General features: G+C 53.1%; 1 protein-coding gene across 1 annotated transcript in view; it reads right to left on the minus strand.

Annotated features, from left to right (window-relative positions):
- The window catches only part of LOC132506957 (uncharacterized), a 63,638-nt gene extending 42,553 nt beyond the window's left edge, over positions 1 to 21,085 (minus strand). Inside the window, exons 1-3 of the mRNA XM_060125778.1 lie at positions 21,078 to 21,085; positions 18,703 to 18,917; positions 6,934 to 7,088 (exon numbers count right to left, since the gene is read on the minus strand). Coding sequence (XP_059981761.1) covers positions 6,934 to 7,088; positions 18,703 to 18,917; positions 21,078 to 21,085 — 378 coding nt within the window. The remainder of the gene's footprint in view (positions 1 to 6,933; positions 7,089 to 18,702; positions 18,918 to 21,077) is intronic.
- Positions 21,086 to 21,588: the final 503 nt, after the last annotated feature.

Genomic DNA, 21,588 nt, shown 5'->3' on the forward strand with positions numbered 1-21,588 from the left:
TTGGTTTACCATCCCTGCGATTATTAACTTCTTGAGGATGACAGTCTGAACAGTGAGGGTCTTCGGACAGGGGTGGAGTACCTCGCAGGGCACACCTGCTGAGGAAGCGCCCATGAATCCATGACAGAAAGACGGGAATGATGGATGGAAGGGAGGGAGGGAGGGAGGGGAAGGATAATAAATGGATGGAAGGAATGATGGATGGAAGGAAGGAAGGAGGAGCGATCACACCGGAGTACAAACAAAGCCAGTCTCGAAGGCACACCCTCTGAGCAAGGCCCTCTGACAACACAGTATGTTTCATGCACGTGTCTGGTTATGAAATAAACCCATTTCATCAAAATACGGAGTGAGCTGAGCACAAGCCCTAGCTGACGGGGTAGGATGAGCGAGGTTGCTGACTAGGACCTCAGCTCCGAGGAGACAGGAATGGACATGGCCGAGGATCGTCGGACTCTCGGCTGTGTTCACAGGAGACAGGAGCAAGGGAAGCCACATTAGAAAGACCATCACCAGGAAAAAGTGAGAGAGTGGGAGGGAGGGCTGGGTGCCCGGAGCTGGTCGCTTGGCGAGGAGAGGCCAGCACATGGGTGTCCGGTGGCCTCCCCATCGCTCCCCTTTGCCGGCCCCTCCCCATCTCCCTGACCACTTAAAGATCCAAGTGTCAGGGGACTTAGTTCTTGGTCCTCTTCTCTTCTCCCTCCACACTCAATCTTGTCAATTTCATTCAGTTTCAAGACTTTAATGACATCTGTCTATCGAAAATTCCCAGCCTGGATCTCTTTCCTGAACTCGTGTATCCAGCTGCGACTCAACACATTTCTGCTTGGATGTCTAAGAGATATCTACGGCAGTTAGAGACTGATGCATAACAAGCAGCCCAAAAGAACAATGTCTTGTTTCCCATGATTCCTTTGGTCAGGAACTTGGGCAGGGCTCATCTGGGTGGTTCTTCCATCCCATGTGATGTCAGCTGGAGTCACTTCCACGGCCACATTAATCTGGGAACTCATTTGGGGCTGGGACGTGGAAGAAGGTCCTTCTCACAGGTCTGGAAGTTGGTGCTGCTTGTCAGCCAGCTGTCCATGGGCTTCTCCTCCAGGGTCCCTCCCAGCCTCCTTACAGCACAGCAACTGGGTTCCCAGAGAGCAAAAGCAGAAGCTGCTGGGCCTCTTCAACGTGAGGCCAGGAACGGACACAGCCACCATTTCCCCACACTCTACTGATCAAAGCAAGTTACAAAACCGGCCCTAATTCCAGGACAGGGAGCGGGGAGAGAAATGATGGCCAAGTGGCATGGGGGACAGAAGGGAAAGTCTCTTTGGAGACTTTCTACCAGGACAAGCCAGACCCCCTGGATGACATCTACTCCTTCACAAAACCTGATGGCTTCATCCTAAGAATATATCCAGAATCACCGCTTCCCTCCAGCACCACTGCTCCCAGCCTCACCTGAGTCACCAGCATCTTTATCCTATTTCCTCACCAGCCTCCTGTGTGGTCTCCCTGTTTCTACCCTTGGACTCTCTTCCCAACAGCAGCCAAGTTGATCTTTCTGTACTTTAGGTCGGATAATGTCACTCTTCTGTCCTAACCTTCCGGTGCCTCCCTATTTCTCTCAGAGGGGAGCCAGAGCTCTCACAATGGCCCCCAGGGCCCTACACTCTCTGCAGGCCCCACACACACTCTGGCATCACTGCTCAGACTTGGTCTCTGACTACCGTGCCCCTCCCTCACTCCCCTCCAGCCAGCCCGGCCCTTCGTCCGGAGAGCACCCTGCAGTCCACAAGGCGTCCTCTTAGCCGGCAGCAGCTACATAGTTTGCAGGGCTCAGTGCAAAATGAAAATACAGCCATTGTTCCCAATGGCTAAGAATTTTAAGACAGCAACAGAAGAGCATTAAGGAAAAGGGGTAAAAGGTATTAAACAGTGTAAATCAGAGCCCTTGGCCCTGGGAGCCCGAAAGTCCTGCCAGGACTCAGGGCAGAGCCCAGGAGGACTGGAGAGGGGTGGCGGCACAGAGGCCCTAATTAGGGGCTTACACAAAACCTGTGAGTCAGGCCACCGCAAGCCCCAGCCCCACGTCAGGACAGACTTAATGGCCTGGGCTGGAGTCACCACCAACATAAAGTATCTTGTTCCAGCAACTTTTACAAGGTGTTTATGGCCCCAGGACGACATCAGGCTAATACTCGGCTATGGGGCAGCTGCCCAGACAATGAGGGCAAAGAGGCGGGTCAGCACAGGGCCCCGGAATGACGGGAACAGGGCCAGGGGAACTGAGGCCCATCCCCTCTCTGCAGGACTGGGGCCCCCACTCTTATCTTGCAGCCTCCCTCCCACTCCCCACTCCACTGCTGCTCAGCCCTGTGAGGGACCTTCACCTCCACACGCTGTGGGTGAGACACACAACATCGTAACCAGATTCCTGAGGTCTGGGAAGCCCACCATCACCAGTGTTTAAATGTAGCCCCAGTAAACACAAAAACCCCTGGGGGCAGGGCCTCTGAGTCACTGCCCCCCAACAGCATCAAGGTCCCTGGAAATATCTTGGGTTCCCACAGCCCACCCCATTGCTTCAATCAGCCCACATGCTTCACAGCAATTAACCTGATATTCCATTTTTGCTAATCAAAGATGGCCATAACCAGCCTGGATGGGAGGGGACTTCGGGGGAGAATGGATACATGGATATATATATGGCTGAGTCGCTTTGCTGTGCACCTGAAACTGTCACAACATTGTTAATCGGCTATACTTCAATATAAAATAAAAAGTTAAAGAAAATAAATAAAAGATGGCCATAACAAGGGTCCAGTGTGCAGCAGCTAAGCCCTCACGCTGATGTGATTCCAGCCAAAAGCAGAGCGAATTTGTACCTGGGTTCCTCTGTCTCAAGTAACTGTGGGATTTCCATGCTTTCCTTGTATGTAGCTACCATTTACTGAGAACTTAACATGTGCAAGACTCGAGGGAAGGGCTTCACATGAATGGTCTCATTCAGGCCTCACAACATCTTGGGAAGTAAGCCTGTCATCCTCCATCCCACGTCACGGGTAAGGAATCAGGTTCAGAAGAGCCTGAAAACATATACCGGTAAGTGACAGGCCTGGAATTCCAACCCGGATCTGCAGAGGGTAACACTGGAATCCTTCCGTCTCCCTGTCCAGGTTCACCCCTCCTGAGAGGCAACCATGGTTCCAACATTGGGAAGGAGCAGCCAACTCCACCTGGCGCAACCAAAGAGAACTTCCTGGAGGAGGTGATATCCAGGGCTTAGAATGATGAGTAGGGTTTGGCCAACAGAGAGGAACAAAGAGAAGAGCGAGCATGTGTAGGGCCCCGAGCACAGCAGGCAAGAACCAGAGGCATCCTGGCACCTCAGCGCACGTCCTTGGAGGGTCTAAGCTTTGAGGTTCTGCCCTGTGGTTATTAGTAATGGCTACCACATAGCCAACACTTATTATGAGCTTTATAGAAAAATGACTACTTTCCCCAGAAGATTGAGACCCAGGGACATTAAGAAACTCACGGACTTTGTGATCTCAGGTGAATCATGGAGCCAGGTCCACAGCGCAGGTTCCATTTGCAGACAGAATCCACACACTCAGTCTCCACGCAGAGAGCCTGTTTTGACAGGGGCTCACGGGAGCTGACAGGAACAGTGCTGGCATTGCCATGGGGAGACCCTGGTTCCACTCTCGGCTCTGGCACTCACTTCTCAATCCTGGGCAATGACTTCACCTCTGGGCATCTCCATGAAAGGGGGCCCACAACCCCCTCTCCTTCTGCCTCCCAGGGCAGTGGAAGGATTGGAGAAGCCAGGCCATGGAAACGATTTTCCGGCTATGATAGGCCAAATTACAGCCCCAAGGGTCTTCAATCCTATTCCCCAGAATGGTGAATTTGTCCCTTTCCATGGTAAAAGGGACTTTACAGATGCAATTAATTAACAGTCTAGAGATGGGAGATTATCCTGGATTACCCGATGGGCTAAAGGACATCACAAAGGTCCATGTCAGAGGGAGGCAGGAGGGTCAGAGTCAGAGAAGGAATGACAGGAGCAGAGGTCAGAGTGACAGGCTTTGAAAACGGGGGAAAAGAGCCACCATCCAAGGGATGCAGGCGGCCTCAAGAAGCTGGAAAGGGCAAGGTAATGGATGCCCCCCTAGAACCTCCAGTAAGGAATCAGCCTGCCGGCACCCAGCTTTTAACACGCTGAGGTCCCCTTCGGTCTTCTGAACTACAAAATTGTAACTTAATAAATTTGTGTTGTGTTAAGCCACAGAGTTTGTGGTCATTTGTTACAGCAGCAAGAAGAAACTGATACACCGGATCTCATACCCCACTCACTCGGGAGTGATTCCAGCTTGGACTCCGCACCCAGAAAATTTTACACAAGTGTCTCCTTCGGTCAGAAAATAATGATTCCAACTGCTGTTCCTTGAGTTAGAAAACAGGCTTCAGATAATTCCATTCTACTTCCCATGGAGAGTTAAAATAAAAAATCTTTTAAAGGAGCTGAAAGATATATAATTACATTAAACAGCACCAGTGTCTTCCCACTGCCCCCAAATGAAATACATTTTCTTCTCCAAGGGTGATTCTAAGGTATTTGCTGACAAAACCAGACCTGTTTGGATGGTGTCCGCTGCCTGTCACCAAGTAAGCTCCTCTGCCTGTGGATACCACAGCCCATCAGAGCCAGGCTGAAATAACAGTGCTGAGAAAAGGCACATTTCTGACCAAGCAGAGGCCCTGGCAGAGTTGGAGGGGTGGAGGCTTTAGGCAGGGAGATTTCCAAGAGCTATAAATATAACAAGTCGACTTTGTGGGCAGGGGGATATGGCCACAATTTATTAATAAGCCTAATGAAAATGCATGGGAGTGGGGGGAAGGCAGAGCCACAGAGATGCTGCCCCAACTCCCACACAATACAAAACAGAGTCGGTGGATGGTCCTGGACCGGGTGGGCATCGGTCCTTCGCTGTGGAGTCTGCCCTCCTCCACCCTGGCCCAAGCAGAGATGGCCTGGGTCAGCAGAGCCCAGACAGTTCTGACTGCATCCTGCCGCCCACCAACCCTACCATGGAAGAGAGGCCAAAAACAGGAGGACCAGAGACAGACCAGAGGAGCAGAGCTTCTAGTCTCTGCCGGGAGCCAAGGAGAGTTGCTGCCCGTCTCTGGGTCTCAGATTCCCCAGCCAGAGCCGGAGCTGGCTGGACTAGAGGACCCAGTCTGAGGGCCCCGGCCTCCTCTCCAGGTCCTCAGGCTCAAGTCTGGCTCCATCTTCAGCTTCACTCTCCCACTGCCTTCCCAGATGTGGCCCAGCTCCAGCCAGAGCATCTGCCAAGTTCTAAAAAAAGAAGCTCCTTTCCCATTGCTCCCCCATCTCCCAGAGGTCTCCTTCAACTTGACCTCATTTCTTGATATTAGGGCCAATGGATCATTTCATCTTAACTCTCTCCTTCCCTGAGCTTAGCTCCCCTTTCTCTTTTCTTTTCAGATCTCTACCCTCCATCTTGGTTTAGGACCCCAAAGACAGCCCAGAGAGAAGGACTTGGAGGCAGGTGGTTTACTTTGGAGGTGGTCCCAGGAAGCACAGGGAAGATATGGGGAAAGCCAGAGTGCTATGGGTTGAATTATGTCCCCCAAAACAATATGTTGAAGTTCTAATCCCTGGTATCTATAAATGTGACCTTATTTGGAAATGGGGTATTTGTACTGAAGGGAAAGGTCTTTACATGTAATTTAGTTGTAAGTTAAGAGGAGGACACACTGCAATAAGATGTGCCCTTAATCCCACATGACTGGAGTCCTTAGAAGGAGAAGAGATGCAGAGACACATATAGAAAGAAGAATACCATGGGAAGGCACAGACACACAGACGGAGGACAGCCACATGAAGACAGAGGCAGAGATTACAATGACGCAGCTGCAAGCCAGGGAGCACCAAGCATTCCCAGCAGCCGCCAGAAACCAGAAAAGCAAGCTTGCCTGACACCTTGAATTTGGACTTCTGCCCACCAGAACTGTGGGAAAATAAGCTTCTCTTGTCCTAAGCCACCCAGTTTGTGATAGCTTGTTACAGTACCCATAGGAGACCAAATATATATATAGCATATATATATAACACATACATATTTATATAGTTCTTTTTGGCCACTCAGCATCTCTGTATGCCCCTTCCTGGCTTAGAAAATGGAAAGTGAGACCCCAACCTCTCTCCCCCTACTGGTTATCCCATGTGATGTTACAGACTTGTGAACCTGGCTATAAAGCTTTGTTGGTTGGTTGGTTGGTTTTTATTCCCCGTGCTCCAGCCCCCACCTACTCTTGAGGGTTTGGAGGTGGGTGTCTTTCCCAGCCCCCCAAACCCCTGCAGGCGTTCTTCACAGAGGCTACACCTGAGTTTTCTCTCAAGCACAAAGCCCCTAGAGACCGACCCTGGAAGCCTGTGGCTCTGCCCCCCTCTCTGGGAAGACTGTGGCTCCGCCCCCCATGGTTGTGGCTCCACCCCCCATGGCTGTGGCTCCGCCCCCTCTCTGGGAAGACTGTGGCTCTGTCCCTCTCTCTGGGGTGGCTCTGGCTCTCCTGGGACAGAGAAGGGGCTCCCTGCCAGGCTGTGTGCTTATCTCAGAGGGCCTGGCAGCTGGCACCAAGTAGCACCCCAATGCTGTGCCCTCTTTTGAGGTGAAGACCACACGTGGGGGGCGCCCTCTAGTCTTTGGGGCCTCCCCCGCCGACTGCCTTTCCTTTCTGAGCTCTTCTCTCCCTGTGCTTCCTCCGCAGCACCACCCTCCTCCCTTTTCCTGAGTCTGATGAGTGTTCATGGCGGATGGCCCAAGGCCCAGCTCTGGCTCTGGGAGCTGACAGCTCTGAGGAAATGGAGAAGGTGGGTGGGTAAGAAGATAGTGCTGGAGAGCACCCTACCTCTCTGGCTTCTTTCCTGAAGAGGCTGGAGACTCCCAGCCAGAGAAGGAGAACATCCTCGCTGGCAGACTGTGGGCCCCTCGCGGCCAGTGCTGAATGGGCGTCGGGCAGGCGTGATGTTGGCCTGGTAGTTTCCCAGGTCTCTGCTTCTGCATCTTTAAAGCGAACACAAGAATTATATGATAAATACAAATATATGATTTATTATCATAAGATCACATGATTATCATATAAGTACATATCATATACGTATATATGTATATGATAGGGATTTGTTGCTGCCCAGTTGTGGGAGCTGATTGAACCGTCTCTGGGAAGCTCTCCCTTCTACATCTGGTGCCACAGTCTGAAGTCGGCCATCAAGAAGGGAAGGTGGCGGCTTCCCTGGTGGCGCAGTGGTTGAGAATCCGCCTGCTAATGCAGGGGACACGGGTTCGAGCCCTGGTCTGGGAAGATCCCACATGCTGCAGAGCAACTAGGCCCGTGAGCCACAACTACTGAGCCTGCGCGTCTGGAGCCTGTGCTCCGCAACAAGAGAGGCCGCGACAGTGAGAGGCCCGCGCACCGCGATGAAGAGTGGCCCCCGCTCGCCGCAACTAGAGAAAGCCCTCGCACAGAAACGAAGACCCAACACAGCAAAAATAAATAAATTAATAAAATGGGTTAGTCTTACGTTGTACATAATCACTGAGAGGAAATACCAGCCATGTTACAGGAACCCCAAGTTTGAGTAGATCATGGCAGTCATTTAAAAAAAAAAAAAAAAGAAGGGAAGGTGGATGTGAGGTGGGGAAGGTCAAGGAAAACAGAATGAGCAGAGCCCACGGGATGGACTAGAACACGCTTGGATGATGGGGGTGTCCTGCACTCTGGTGCCATTCATCACAGAGCTAAACACACCCCGGGCCCAGAAGCTGCGGAGGCTGAAGGAGGAGAGCTGGCAGCCCCTGCCAGCCAGGTGAGCCTGGAGGTGAGCAACGAAGTTTGCGAGCTGCCAGGGTGCCTTGTGCTCCAGTCTCCCAGATGGAAAGGAATACGGCTGCTACTTCATTTCCGCCTTCAAAATCTCATGCAAAGCATCGCTTGCGGCCCACATGAACCCGGAACTATGTAGGGAAGGCAATTCTAGCTAACGTATCCACCCCACACAGATGTCCACTACCCCTGGAGACCTCAGGTCACCTGGGACACTGTGGCACTGCCCTAATGGACAAGAGTGACCAGAAGTGGGCCACAGGGACACTCTGCCCCAGGGTGGAGGCTAGCTCTCCAGGCTACATACCCCCTTTCCTCAAGATAGGTTTTCTTTAGAGACATAATGAACCTACCCCAAGCCTAGAACCATATTAGGGCTACACTGAGCCCCCCAACAGTTCTCCCCAACTTGTAATCTTGGGCATCTGGGATTGGGAACTTGGTGTCCAGCCTCCTCCCAGAGGTCCCTGTCTCCCTATATGCCTCCTCTCCGGGAGGCTCAAGATTCATGCCCCAATGAACATAGTGGTACATGACTCTTCTTGAATTATGGTTTTCTCAGGGTACATGCCCAGTAGTGGGATTGCTGGGTCATATGGTAGTTCTATTTTTAGTTTTTTAAGGAACCTCCATACTGTTCTCCACAGTGGCTGTATCAATCTACATTCCCACCAACAGTGCAAGAGTATTCCCTTTTCTCCGCACCGTCTCCAGCATTTATTGTTTGTAGATTTTTTGATGATGGCCATTCTGACCGGTGTGAGATGATAATCTCATTGTAGTTTTGATTTGCATTTCTCTAATGTTCATTGCAGCTCTATTTACAATAGCCAGGACATGGAAGCAACCTAAGTGTCCATCATTGGATGAATGGATAAAGAAGATGTGGCACATATATACAATGGAACATTACTCAGCCGTAAAAAGAAACGAAATTGAGATATTTGTAGTGAGGTGGATGGACCTAGAGTTCGTCATACAGAGTGAAGTAAGTCAGAAACAGAAAAACAAATACCGTATGCTAACACATATATATGGAATCTAAGAGAAAAAAAGAAAAAGGTCATGAAGAACCTAGGGGTCAGAGGGGAATAAAGACACAGACCTACTAGAGAATGGACTTGAGGATATGGGGAGGGGGAAGGGTAAGCTGGGACGAAGTGAGAGACTGGCATGGACATATATACACTACCAAACGTAAGGTAGATAGCTAGCGGGAAGCAGCCGCATAGCACAGGGAGACCAGCTCGGTGCTTTGTGACCACCTAGAGGGGTGGGGTAGGGAGGGTGGGAGGGAGGGAGACGCAAGAGGGAAGAGATATGGGGACATACGTATATGTATAACTGATTCACTTTGTTATAAAGCAGAAACTAACACACCATTGTAAAGCAATTATACTGCAATAAAGATGTTAAAACATAAAAAAAAAAAGACTCATGCCCCAGCTGGGTGCCAGCCTGCTCTACATCTGCATAACTAAGGGAGACCATGGATGGCACTCTTCAGGTAACCACAGCAAATGAACTTCTGCCTTCCCAGATGCTGTGTTACCTACGGTGTTGCAATTTTGGAAAGAAGAGTTACGTGAGTGTATAGACAGAAAACCTATAAGGAAAGGTGCCAACACGTCATCAGGAGCTTCTCTGAGAGGTGGGAGTATGGATGATTCTTCCGCCCTCCTGGGGTGTTTTTTCTTTTTTCCTATATTGTTTTTCAGTGAGCATATATGACCTTTATAATAAAAAAGAACAAATATAACGTAGTCAGGTTTTCCCTCCCTCGTCCACTCAGAGGAGATCCACTTACTTAACAGGTGAAACCGCCAGGGAGAGCTCGGGGCAGAGCTGAGCCGCACGCATGCATGCCACCTGCCAGGCATCGCAGAAACATTCCATGGCCGAGCAAGGCCACTTAGCCTTTCAGACACCGATGGTGTAGCTGAAGCATGAAACTAACCAGGCTTAGTCATCCACCTCTGGTCTCCTCGACAGTTTGCCAACTGTCAGCAGAAATCACAGGGTAGGAAGCTGGCGGCAGAGCTGTATCCTAACGCAGGCGAGATTCGCCAAGGGGCAAGGAGAGAGGGACTTGCCCCCTTTAAGTATCAAACATCCCAGGTGCTGCGTGTGTAATCAGCTCCCTGGCCACTCCAAGGGTGGTAGGAGTCCTAGCCCAACACAAAGACTGTCTCAAAGGAAAGAAAGCTGATGAGAAAGCCTTGCAGAAAGCGACGGGCTCTCCCAAGGAGCCAGATACTCAGTCAAAAGCATCACTGGTTCGATGCAGCTTCTCTCCCAGTCCCTTCCATTCCAAATCACCACCTGGGAGAGCAGTGCTGGACCACCTCACTTCATGGATACGGAGCCACATGGGAACGTGCACCCGACGGTTGGGGACCAAACTTGGTTTCCTATAGCTCAGAGCATGTGCTCAACTCTAAGGGCCAGAGAAGCAGCAGGTACCCAGGAAGGCTGATGATTTAGTATCTTCTGATTGGTACTCTTGATATATGTGTTCACATCTATTTGCTGAGTGCAGGTAAGGAACCAACACTTCGTACACTGTGTGCAAAATAGAGACGTCATTGCATGTGACTTTCCAACCGAGACACTGTCTTGGAGGCAGCTGAAGGCTGCTCACTTCTCTCTGACTCCCAAACCCAAGTTTACATTTTGCCAGTTAGGTTTATTTTCTGGGACACTGTGGTGCCCTCTAGATGCGTGGCCTGGGCAGTTGTCAGCTGGTGGGCCCTGTAATCAGCTCTGCCTGCTCTGTGGCCGAGAGGAAGCACCCACATCCCACCAGCAAACCTATGGGCCTGACCCCCTTTCCTTCACCAAGCACACTCCTGCCCAGGATACAGGGCCCCATTTAAATGCCACCTTCTTCCATGCACCTGCCCCAGTGCCCCAGCTGCTCCAGTCTCCTCTGATGCCCCAGCTGCTCTTCCATCCTGACTTGCATGAGTTTTTTATTTTTTGGCCACACCATGCAGCATGCGGGATCCTAGTTCCCCGACCAGAGATCGAACCTGCGCCCCCCCTGCATTGCAAGCACGGAGTCCCAACCACTGGACCACCAGGGAAGTCCCCTGACTTGCATGAATTTTATTGTTTTGGCCTCTCCCTCCCCATGACCGTGAGATGCCATCTGTCTTCTCTTAGTCCTTGCCCGCTAGCCCCTGGCACTGTTCCTGGCACTGTAAGCACCCTACAAACTCTGGTAGAAAGTGAAATTGTTGATCAATTTCTTAAATTAGTCCAACTCAAGCTTTTCTTGGCAGTTGTCCGTAAATTGATTCAAGGTGCCCGGCTGGGGCGGCGGCAGGTGTGCAGAGGAAATCAAGGGATCCAGCCTCTCCCCTTCCTCTAAAAACCTTCCAGACTCTGATTCTTCTGTTCTTCCTTCACACGTGTACATGCTCGGGGGAGCAGACTTCCGAGCCTGGATAAACATGCATTTGCTTGTGAACATCCATGTTGTAAGCACAATAAATCACTAGAAACGAGAGACGCCTCTCGCGGTGGAGGGCGGGAACTGTTTTATCAAGCGCTATCGGAAAGTCAGCGCCACCCATACCGCCACCCGTCAGAGCCCACAGGGAACTCAAAGCTCTTTCTACTGAGGATCCTGTTTAATTGATGCACTGCATTCATTAGGGATTAGGGCTGTGATGAATGCAGATTGGAGAGACCTAAAAATACTGCGGGTCACACGGCCAGCGGTGTCAGAGCAGGACAGGCACCCAAGGGTGAAGATCAGCTCCACCTGAGGTCAGAACTGCAGGCGGCAACACATGCCCCACCCTCCCAGCAACCCCCAAGCCTGTCACTCTCTCTGTGTCCTTCAAAGAACCAGAAGCCTAATCCGCTGTCTACCCCTGCTGGGCACCTCTAAGCAGAACAGATAAACGGTGCAAAGCTAAGGGGAGTGTCCTGGCCCCTGGGGGGTGCTTTCTGTGGTACCCGGCTCAGCATCCCCTGCCCCGCTCACAGTAGGTACTCAATAAAGTCTCCCGAATTATGGATTCTAAACTCCCAGTGCTGGCAGTGGGTCAGCAACAGAACACATAATCACAACCGCATGGTCTGATTCAGTCCCAGGAAAAGAAATGTGTCAGCAGCTGTCGGGCATGAAATCATTCATTATTCAGTGGGTGGACGATGCTTCTCTGCATCTCATCACTGACCAAAACTTCTAGGTCTGATCATCGAAACTTTGTTCCAAGGGATCTCAACCCAGCCGCGGCATCAGAGGCACCTGGAAGTCTGTTACAAAGATGCATGCGGTGGACCCACCCAGACTGGGTACGGGTGCTGTAAAGGCTCCTCCCATGTGTCTCGAGAAGACTCCAAAGACAGAGGACCACTGGGTTCGCAGAAGGGCTGTGGGGTGGGGGTGAGGGGACACTCCCCCAGTTGCCACTGGAATCTTCTGGAGTTGATGCTGGGCACTTCATAGAATCTCTTTTCAGAATCTCAGCTTCCTCATCTCTAAAACAGATGTAATAAAACCCTGTGCCCCTCTAACCACATAGGCCCACCAAGGTACAGGGACCCACTCTGCTGACCTTATAAAGCAGCTACCTGCTAGAATATTATTTATGTTAACAAGCATGGCTTTGCTCCATGACACTCGGATTTGAGAAGCATCTCATTTGATAATTTTTCTACGTAAAATTAAACCTAGATGGGGCCCGTGACGAACCCAGACCTGGCCACCTAGCCTGCCCAGCCCAGGGCAGACCTGGCTGAGTGCCACAGTCCCGACTCAGGTACGTCCCATGAACAGCTGAGTTAGCTGGACGCTGTAATCCCAGCCCACACCTCACGCACGCAGCAAGGCCCCTCTAGCCGGCCCGTGGTATCGCTGGCCGTCACCCTGCGACCCTGCGATCCTGATAAGGGACAGACACAGTTCAAGGTGTTTGGGCTTTGGAAAACCTCCCTTACTTTTCCTTTCCCAAACCTCAGCCCCCAGCACCTGGTCTCTGGGCTAGATTGCTCCCCACTTGACAGTAAAACATTGCCACTCAGCATTCAAACTCAGGAGGGCTGGGGTTTTTTCCAACACCTCACTCACCAGGGTTGAGGAGACCCCCAAAATTAGTAGCACTGGGCCCTCCTTCTGCCCCCCAAAGACTCAGCTGTGCATGAACCCAGGGCCACAGCAGAGAGGCCCTGTCCTTGGTCCGCTGTGGACCACTCACCCCCACTGTACCTTTGCTACATTGACCATGAGCTTGGCCACGGGGCCTATAGCTGCTGCTCCTGGTATCCAGCCCCCTGCCCACCGCTAACATCCATGCAGCCACTCTCCCATCTCGGGGGGCATCAGGGCACCAGTGTCTGTCGATCCCAGAAACCAAACCCCAGCCTTTCCCCCAAAGCACGCAAGGCCTCCCTCCCCAATGCCCACAAAGCCTCCCCCTCTGCAGACCCAAAGAAAGGCTGAGGGGGCCTGTCTTTAGGGTGGCCCTGGAAATACAAAGAAACTGTTCATCTGCCTCCTGGCCCAAGGAAGCCAACTCGGGACACAGAGCCGAAAAGAGGGGCCGACAGGGCGGAAACCAACCTTTTCGTTATTTACAGTCTCCCGTAGCAGCTTTATATCCCAGCAGAGCCACTGCCGTATCAGCACCCGTGTCAGTCAGATAAAGCACAGCTCACGTTTCAAGCTTGGGCCGGCAGGAGCGGGGGTGGGGAAAGGATGCCTTGCATCGATGCACCGCTTAAAAACTTCACTCTCGCTCTTCCTTGTGTGTTTACTTCGTCCAGACTTCCACTTCTATGGTGGACATCCACCCATGGGTCACACCCTTGTCTAAATGCCCGAGTACAGACAGAACCTGTAATTTGCTTCTGGTCAGTAGAATAGCCACAGGTATGGGCTAGTCACTCAGCCGCTTCACCTGATTACATCACGTTGTAGGAGACGCCGTCTTAGCAGACTGGAGAGGGATACCCTCCTCTGGCCTTGAGGAAGTGGGCCGCCAGACTGTGTGAGGGGCCGCGTGGGTGCTGCGTGGCAAGGTACTGCAGGCCTCCGGGAGCCAAGAGCAGCCCCTGGCCCACTGTCGGCAAGAAAGCAAGACCTCAGTCCTACAACCGGCAGGAGCTGAATTCTGCCAACAACCCCATTTTCTTGGAGGAGGCCCCCCCACTCCCAGGTCTTGAAAGGAACACAGCCCAGGTGACACCTGATCTACAGCCTGGGATACCCTGAGCAGAGGACCCAGCTAAGCCCTCCCAGACTCCAGACCCACAGAAATTGTGAGATAATCAATGCATGTGTTTTAATCTGCTAATTTTGTGGTAATTTGTTACTTGGCAATAGAAAACAAATTCAATTCTTTCCTATTTTGTCATGTTGAGTGGAATATGTCAGGTAGCACATGAGGGTCTGGGTGTAAAAGGGAGCAGACACAAACCAGGACCCTTTTCTCTAATTGCCAACTCCAGAAAGTTGAAAGTTCAAAGATCTGGGTTCAAGTTCAGCTCCTGCTGCTAAGCTGTTGTGTGTCCTTGAGCAAGTGTCAGCTGCCTGGTGCTCTTTAGGGTCTTCTAGCTCTGAAACCCAGAGACTCTAGTTTCAAGAGTAAGATCTTAGGGTTAAGGAGGTCACAGTTACTTCCAGATTCTCTCATCTTCAATTCCATCCGCCCACAGAGCCTTCATTCAAAACCAGAGCACAGGGACTTCCCTGGTGGTGCAGTGGGTAAGACTCCGCAGGCCCGGGTTCGATTCCTGATCAGGGAACTAGATCCCGCATGCCACAACTAAGAAGCCCGCATGCCGCAACTAAAGATCCCGAGTGCCACAACTAAGACCCGGCGCAGCCAAAATAAATAAATAAATATTTTTAAAAAGAAAGAAAGAAACCAGAGCAGAGGGTAGGGGGACAAATGCAGAAGTCAGCTTCCCCAGAGACTCGGACCCCTGGGGAGCTTTCCTGGGCTCCATCCAGCCTCCCAGCCCCACTCAAGTTCCCTCTCCTGCCTCAAGCTGGAATGGAAAACCCATCAGGCCTCAAGAGATGGCCTAAGAAACAGCAACCCGTTTTTCAATCCAAATTGTGAAATGCTCTGGGAACAATCTGCTAGCTAAGCAAAACTTTCCCATTTTTTTCCTGTCTGAGCACATTGTTCTGAACCTGGAGAGAGGACAATGGAAATCGCAGCTCTCCTTCACTCCCATCAAGGAATAATTCACACAGGAATTCACTGAGCCCATGGCTTCTGGGCAGGGCTCTGCCCAGGAGGATGAGAAGCCTATGGCAGGGACGTCCCCAAGACTCCCTGGCTGACCCCATCAGCAACGCGGCAGGGAGGGCTGGAGGCTTGGGGTGCAGCTGTGCAGTCAGGGAGCACCAAAGACCAAGTGCTGCCAGGGCCGCCCCAGCTATCTGAGCCAGGAGCCCCATCCACGGTCCATCCATCCTGCCCCACACCCGGCCACTGAGCCACCCATGCCACGGACCCGAGTGTATGGCAGGGAGCCACCCAGGACTCCTCGGCCCTGTTTGATCCTCTGGCGGGACTACCGTGCCCCTGCTCACACCCCACTCAGTCCCGCCCTTGGGATCCATTAACCGCACTCCTAACAAGCCCCGAACGAGTGCCCTTGGCATAGAGGGTGGGCACAAAGCCAGGTGACCCCGAATGACCCACCAGAGGCCCACCAAGAGTCATTCAGGCCATTTTTAAGCAAACAGGTTGGTGCTGTGACAGGAACAGCAGCATCTCCAGAAGGGTTAGAGATGACTCTCGGCTGCCACCACTGCCACCTGGGACAACAGAAGTGGGCATGGGTGTGTGGGTGGGCATCCCCCAAGAGAGGTGGGCCCCTTCCCCAGGAAGCCCAGGACCCTCCCTGGGCCTGTCTTCATGCTGTCCATCAGCACTTGCAGGGGATTCTCCCTTACCTCCCCTATCCAGAGCCCTGGGTGGACCTGAAGTGCGTCCCACGTGCAGTGAGGCCACATGGAGTGGTAACCAAGAGGTTATCGGGACTGTGGCTCCCGACCAGGCTGCACCCTGAAATCAACATCACGTGCCCAGGCTCCATCCACCCCCAGAAGGCAGAATCACAGGGAAAGGCCCAGCCCCAGCACAGTGTCACCTTGGGCAAGTCGTTATGCTCCTGGAGCCTCAGTTTTCTCATCTGCGGAGTGGGGATAATACAGCACCATTCTGCTATGAGATGAAATGACAGAATCTGGTGCTTCCCAACCTCTCTCGACAGAGCACACGGAGAACGTGGAAATACTCGCACAGCCCACTGAGTAAAGGAACAAGGCTGCTTGCAGGATTCCTCCTGACCCTGAGCCTCACCAGCCACCCTAGAGCTGAAAGAGCCCCCACCTCACAGACAGCAGGATGCTGAGGGGCAGCGTGCCGGAGGCCTGATCCCCGACAAGCACAAGACAGGGGTCTGCTGTGTGTAGCCCCCACCCAGTGCAGGATTTTCTTGTCTCACCAGGGCGGTCTGGGACAGGGCTGGCAGGTCACCATTTTGTAACCAGCACCTTGTACAGTTCTGCAGCAGCGGGTGTGCAGGGCCAGGTTTGGACTTTCTGTTCTAGCTGATCAGAGCCAGCAGGCTCTTCCCCAATGGGGTCACTCACTCCCCCACCCATCCCACCCTTCCCTGCAGCCCACCCACTGCTAGGGTCCTCCCCACCTAATTAGCAGGCAAATCCCGTTCTGAGAGAACTGAATGGGTCCCTTCTGCTCCCCGGGCATCCCTCACAGTGTCCCTTTGTGGCCGGCCATCCTCCTGACCAGGCCAAACTGGGTCCTCAGCTGTTCACGCTCCATGCAATTTTGATTCCGCCTCCTGGCTCCCACCGTCAAAGCCGTGATGGGGCAGTGTGTGGCCTCCCGTGGGGCCGCAGTGTCCTCTGGGAAAGCGGCTGCCCACGGGGGACGCCTGGTGGCACACGCGGACCTTGGGCTGGCTGGCTGCAGGGCCATCAGGAGCCACGACTCCACGCTCTGGAGTTGAGAAGTGCAAACAGCCCAGGCCTGGGAGACGGAGTTCCGACCAGTGGGGCCGGGCACAGCTCCTGCCGCCAAGCGCTCCCCACGCCCCCCTCTGCAACCCAGGGATGCAGAGCCCCCCTCCTTGAGGCAGCCCAAAGAAGGCTCCACTGAGGCGCACATCCCTCCAGATGGGGCACAGTCCCTCCCCACCTCAGCAGAGAGCCCTGGTTATAATAAAGGGCAAGCTGGCGGAGCCCCTCCAGAGAGGGGCAGGCTGTGGCAGGGTGGGGCCGGGCTGGGCGAAGCAGCAGGAACAGGCAGGGGCATGGGAGCCAGGGGAGGAAGCTACCACCCCCAACCCTGGCCTCTAGAACTGGCTGAACCCAGATCCACCTGAGCTCCGCTTACCCAACCAGCCCCAGTCTCTCAGGCTGGAGAACTCAGGGCCACTGTGGTCATGAGGGCGGGGTCTGGAGTTTCAGTTACTTCCACAGCTCGGATGGGGCTGTCTGGGCACCAGGCTCCGTGGGGGTGAAGTCTCACCTCCCACCTGAAGACTCGACAAGCTGTCTGGCGTCCCTCGGACTCGGCCTGTGAACTACCAACTTTGCAGGGTTGCTATAGGGATGAATGAACTAAAGCATGAACTGGTCCTCAAGTGGGAAGGAAGGATGTGATGGCTATCACTATTCACTCATCAAGCGAAGACCCGTGGGAAGAGGCAGGCACCAGACAAGCAAACCCAGGTCAGACCCCAGGCCTTGCGCAAGTGAACTCAGGGTTAGGACCCGACCCCCAGGGCTGTCCAAGTCCAGGGGTGTCCTCACCTCCTGGGAGCAGTGACACCTAAGTGAAATATCAACTCAGGGTCCTGCCCAATGCTCCCCACGGAAACCACTAAAATCCCTCACTCTCCACAGAGCCTTGCAGGTTAATGAGTCTGGAGTGGGTACCGCCCACTGCCCACTACCCTGGCACCTCCCTTCCCAGTGCTGGGGCCGATGGGGTCCACAACCAGACCCCAGGAGAAGTGTTCCCAGGGGGGTTCCTTGCGCCACCCAGACCTACAGCAACCATCTGTCAGAGCAGAGCCCTGGGCACCAGGACGTTTATGAGGTCTCAGGTAATGCCAGCACCCTCTGGAGTTTGCGAACTCCCAGAGGACAAGGTCAGGGGGCAGAGGAGACAGGCAGGACCAAGGACCCAACACTGCCCCACCAGCACCCTGCTCCCGATTCCTAAATGAGGACACCGAGACTGCAGAGGTTGCAGAACTGGACGAAGGACGCAGGAGCAAGGAGGGGCAGTCGGGGTGGGCCACTCCCTCCCACCTCCCACCTCCCGCCAAGGAAGACTTCAGTTGAGTCCAGCTCTGGGCCCAGGCACTGGCCATGCCCCTGGCACTCACACAACCCAGGGCTGCCAGACCTCGCTGGCGGGCAGGACTGTCAGTATCTCAGTGCCCAGGTGCCAGTGTCATCCAGCCACAGCCGGGTGAGCACCGGGCCCCACATCCTCACACTCGTTGCACAACTCCCCTCCCCCAACCAGGGCGACTACTACTAACCCCGCCTCCTCTCCCCCCTCTCCCCCTCCTTCCACTCCTCTCCCCGCCCTCCAGTCCAAAGCCCCTGTCCTTGCAGGACCTCAGGCTGCAAATCCCTCGGAGGCCACGGCAGCCGTCCAAGGAGCTTCCAAGAGGTCCCGGGAGGCCCTTCCCACGGGGTCAGAGCGCCCCCTGCCCCCTGCCGGGTGGACTCACAGGCGACCATCACTTGTCAGGTTGGCCACGAGACTCTTTAAAACTCACCATCCCGGAGCCGTGGTTGATTCTCCCGCTGCCCTGCACAGTGAACTGAAAGGGGCTCCAGAGGCGGGCAGCGGACGGCGCCTGGGCTCTCAGAGGGTGCAAGCGATACACAGACCCCCTTGTAGGCGACAGAGGTCGAACCGGGGCCCCACGCAGCAGCGCCCGTCTCTGCGGGGAGTGGCCGTGGGAGATCTGTGTCTACAGTTCTGATTTTCCTACCAGGAGCCCATTTAATAATGAAACAACTTTTGCAAAAGTACACTGCATTCGGCGCGCGGTTGCGAGGCTCGGGACCAGGCCCCGCCCCGCCCCGCCTCGGCCGTCAGCGGCCCCCGGCCCCTGCGCACGCGCGGCGCCCCGCTCGTGCGGGACCAAAGCTTTTCGGACAGCGACCCCTGCCGTCCTGAGGCGCCCTGCTCCTGCGAGCGGCTGCCGCCAAACCCGACTCCTAGTTACTCCTGGTTATGCTGAGTTGCCCTGGAGGGGCTCGATCTTGGAAGCGAGGGGACGGCTCTTTCCTCCACCCAGAGCCTGAAGCCCCTTGTCCGCGACCGAGGAACTGACTTTGGGGGAAACCAAGTCAGTAGAGGATATAGGGAATGCACAAAGCTAGGTGGCTGTCTTGGGCCGTCCCCGTTTGAAATCTAATTCCTGGGGTCACAGACCCCGGCTCCACTGTGGGTTCACGAGGCGTGCTGAGGGACCACCTGAATCGTGTGCTCAATGGCTGGGGGTTCAGGCCAGCAGGATCAGTCCCAGAGCCCACCTCCAGACACCAACTCAGCCAGGACCACTCTTTAAGAAATATTGCCTTAATTTGACCCCCTCATTTCATAAAGGACAGACAGGCAGTGACTTGCCTAAGATCACACAGCTCCTCAGAGGGAAGTGCAAAACGGAAGCTCTGGCAGCATGTCTACCACCCCAACTCCACCCCACAGTTAGAGAAACCAGGAGGCTGTCACCAGGTTCAGTCCCAGCTCTGCTACCGCTGTGTGGACTGTAGCAAGTCCCTTCCCCTCTCCAAGTCTCCCAGGTCTGTGTTCTAGCATGAAATGATGGGCAGTGGCCGTCCCCTCCATGATTCTAGAATTCCTGGAGCAGAGGCAGACCCTCACCCAGGTTTGAGCTCCTAGGTCACCATGTGAGGTCCTGCAGCTTTGTGTGCTCTTTGCGTATGTACTCCCAGGAGTAATTACTTCCAGATCATTAATAAGTACATGGCTCCGCCCTCGGGAACCACCAAATTTAAGTGCTTTGTGATAAAAAGGAAGGCAGAAGAAATTGAGGACTGGCAGAACTTAGTAGCATCCTCCACTTTCTATCTCAGAGAGGAATATGCACCCCGATGGCCTGGGGGGAAGGCCACTAAGATCAGAAGGAGCGCAGGCCCTCCACGGCCCATGTATGCAGGAGCCAGAGTCATCAACCGTCCAGTGGAACAGGATGCTCTGAGCCAGGTTCTGCCTTACTCCCATTTATCTTTAGCTACCATCTGCTCTGCACTTAAGTATTGTGGTACAAATTATAAAAACCGTATTAGCTCAGATATTTCATTAACGACTTGAGGGACTGGACCAATGCATAGAGGGAGAAATCTCATTTCCAAGTCAATCAAAACAAAGGCTGGGGAGCTAATAAACTCCTCTAAGCTATTGTAGTCCTGAAGTAGATTTTAAGAGTTTTTCCTAAAAGGACTAAGCTTCTTTTGTGTATCTATTATTCATTTGAACGGCTCCTGCTTGTACTTTTCAGAATCCATCCCCCAAGTTAGAAACAAACTGAAATGCTTTTACACACACCTAGGGCCCCTCAGCCATGCCCCTGAGCCAAGTGGAGGAGCTGTCCCCTGTGCCCCCAGCCGCTGGAGCACCTGGACTACCTCTTGCCTCCCTGCAGAAGCCTGGTCCAGCCCACCCAGGGCTCCAGGGCTCCAGGGCTCCACCGCTTACTGTTCCAATGACACAAGACAAGTTTGTCTCTCTAAGCCTTGGTTTCCTCGTCCGTAAAATAATGGGGATATTAGTACCTGTGATGAAACCTAACACATTTGGAATAGCACCTAGCACATACTGTTTAATGCTATTTCTTGGAACCACTGCCTCTCCTGTGGGGCTAGCCACGTAGTACATAATATTTTTCAAATAAATGTACTCGTAATAGGGAAGAACAAATCTGACCCCATGCTGGATCTATTTCTTTAAATTTTGCATTCTATTGCTTTTGCTACAAGTGAAGGATGTTACCTATATCCTGAGATAGACAGGCTAGCTCACTGTCAAGGCTCTGACCTTTAAAAGTATGTAACGCTTTCAATCACACAGAGGTAAAAAGTTGCAGAATGGAGAATGTCGTTTTTCTTGTTAGAGGTTTACAGGAACATCGTGACCTGACCTACATGGACAGCTGCAAGAACAAAGGATTCCGACACCAAGAAGTTTGCAGCAACCAGCCACACCCCCTCCCCTTCTAGTATAAAAGAAGCCTGAACTCTAGCTTCTTTTATACTGAAAGGGAAGGGGGTGTGGCGAGATGCTTCTTTGGGACGCTAGTCCACAATCTTCTCTGTCTGCTGGCTTTCCAAATAAAGTCGCTATTCCTTGCCCCATCAATTCCTCTCTCCATTTATTGGCCTGTTGTGCAGCGAGCAACACGAGCTTGGACTCGGTAACATACTGACTAAAAAGCCCCATGAGGTCAAGGACCACGTCCGTCTCTTTCACCAGTAGACCCTAGTGCAAGCCCAGTGCATGGAATGGTAGGTTTAGTGAATGACACACTGCTTTGCAGTCAATATCCACTCGTGCGTCCACATTCAATGTCCACTTTGCAAAGGCTGCACACCAGACTCTCCTAGGGAGCATTTAATATACTGAGATTCTGGTG

Source organism: Lagenorhynchus albirostris, chromosome 16 (genome assembly GCF_949774975.1).
Source record: "Lagenorhynchus albirostris chromosome 16, mLagAlb1.1, whole genome shotgun sequence".
Taxonomy (NCBI): domain Eukaryota; kingdom Metazoa; phylum Chordata; class Mammalia; order Artiodactyla; family Delphinidae; genus Lagenorhynchus; species Lagenorhynchus albirostris.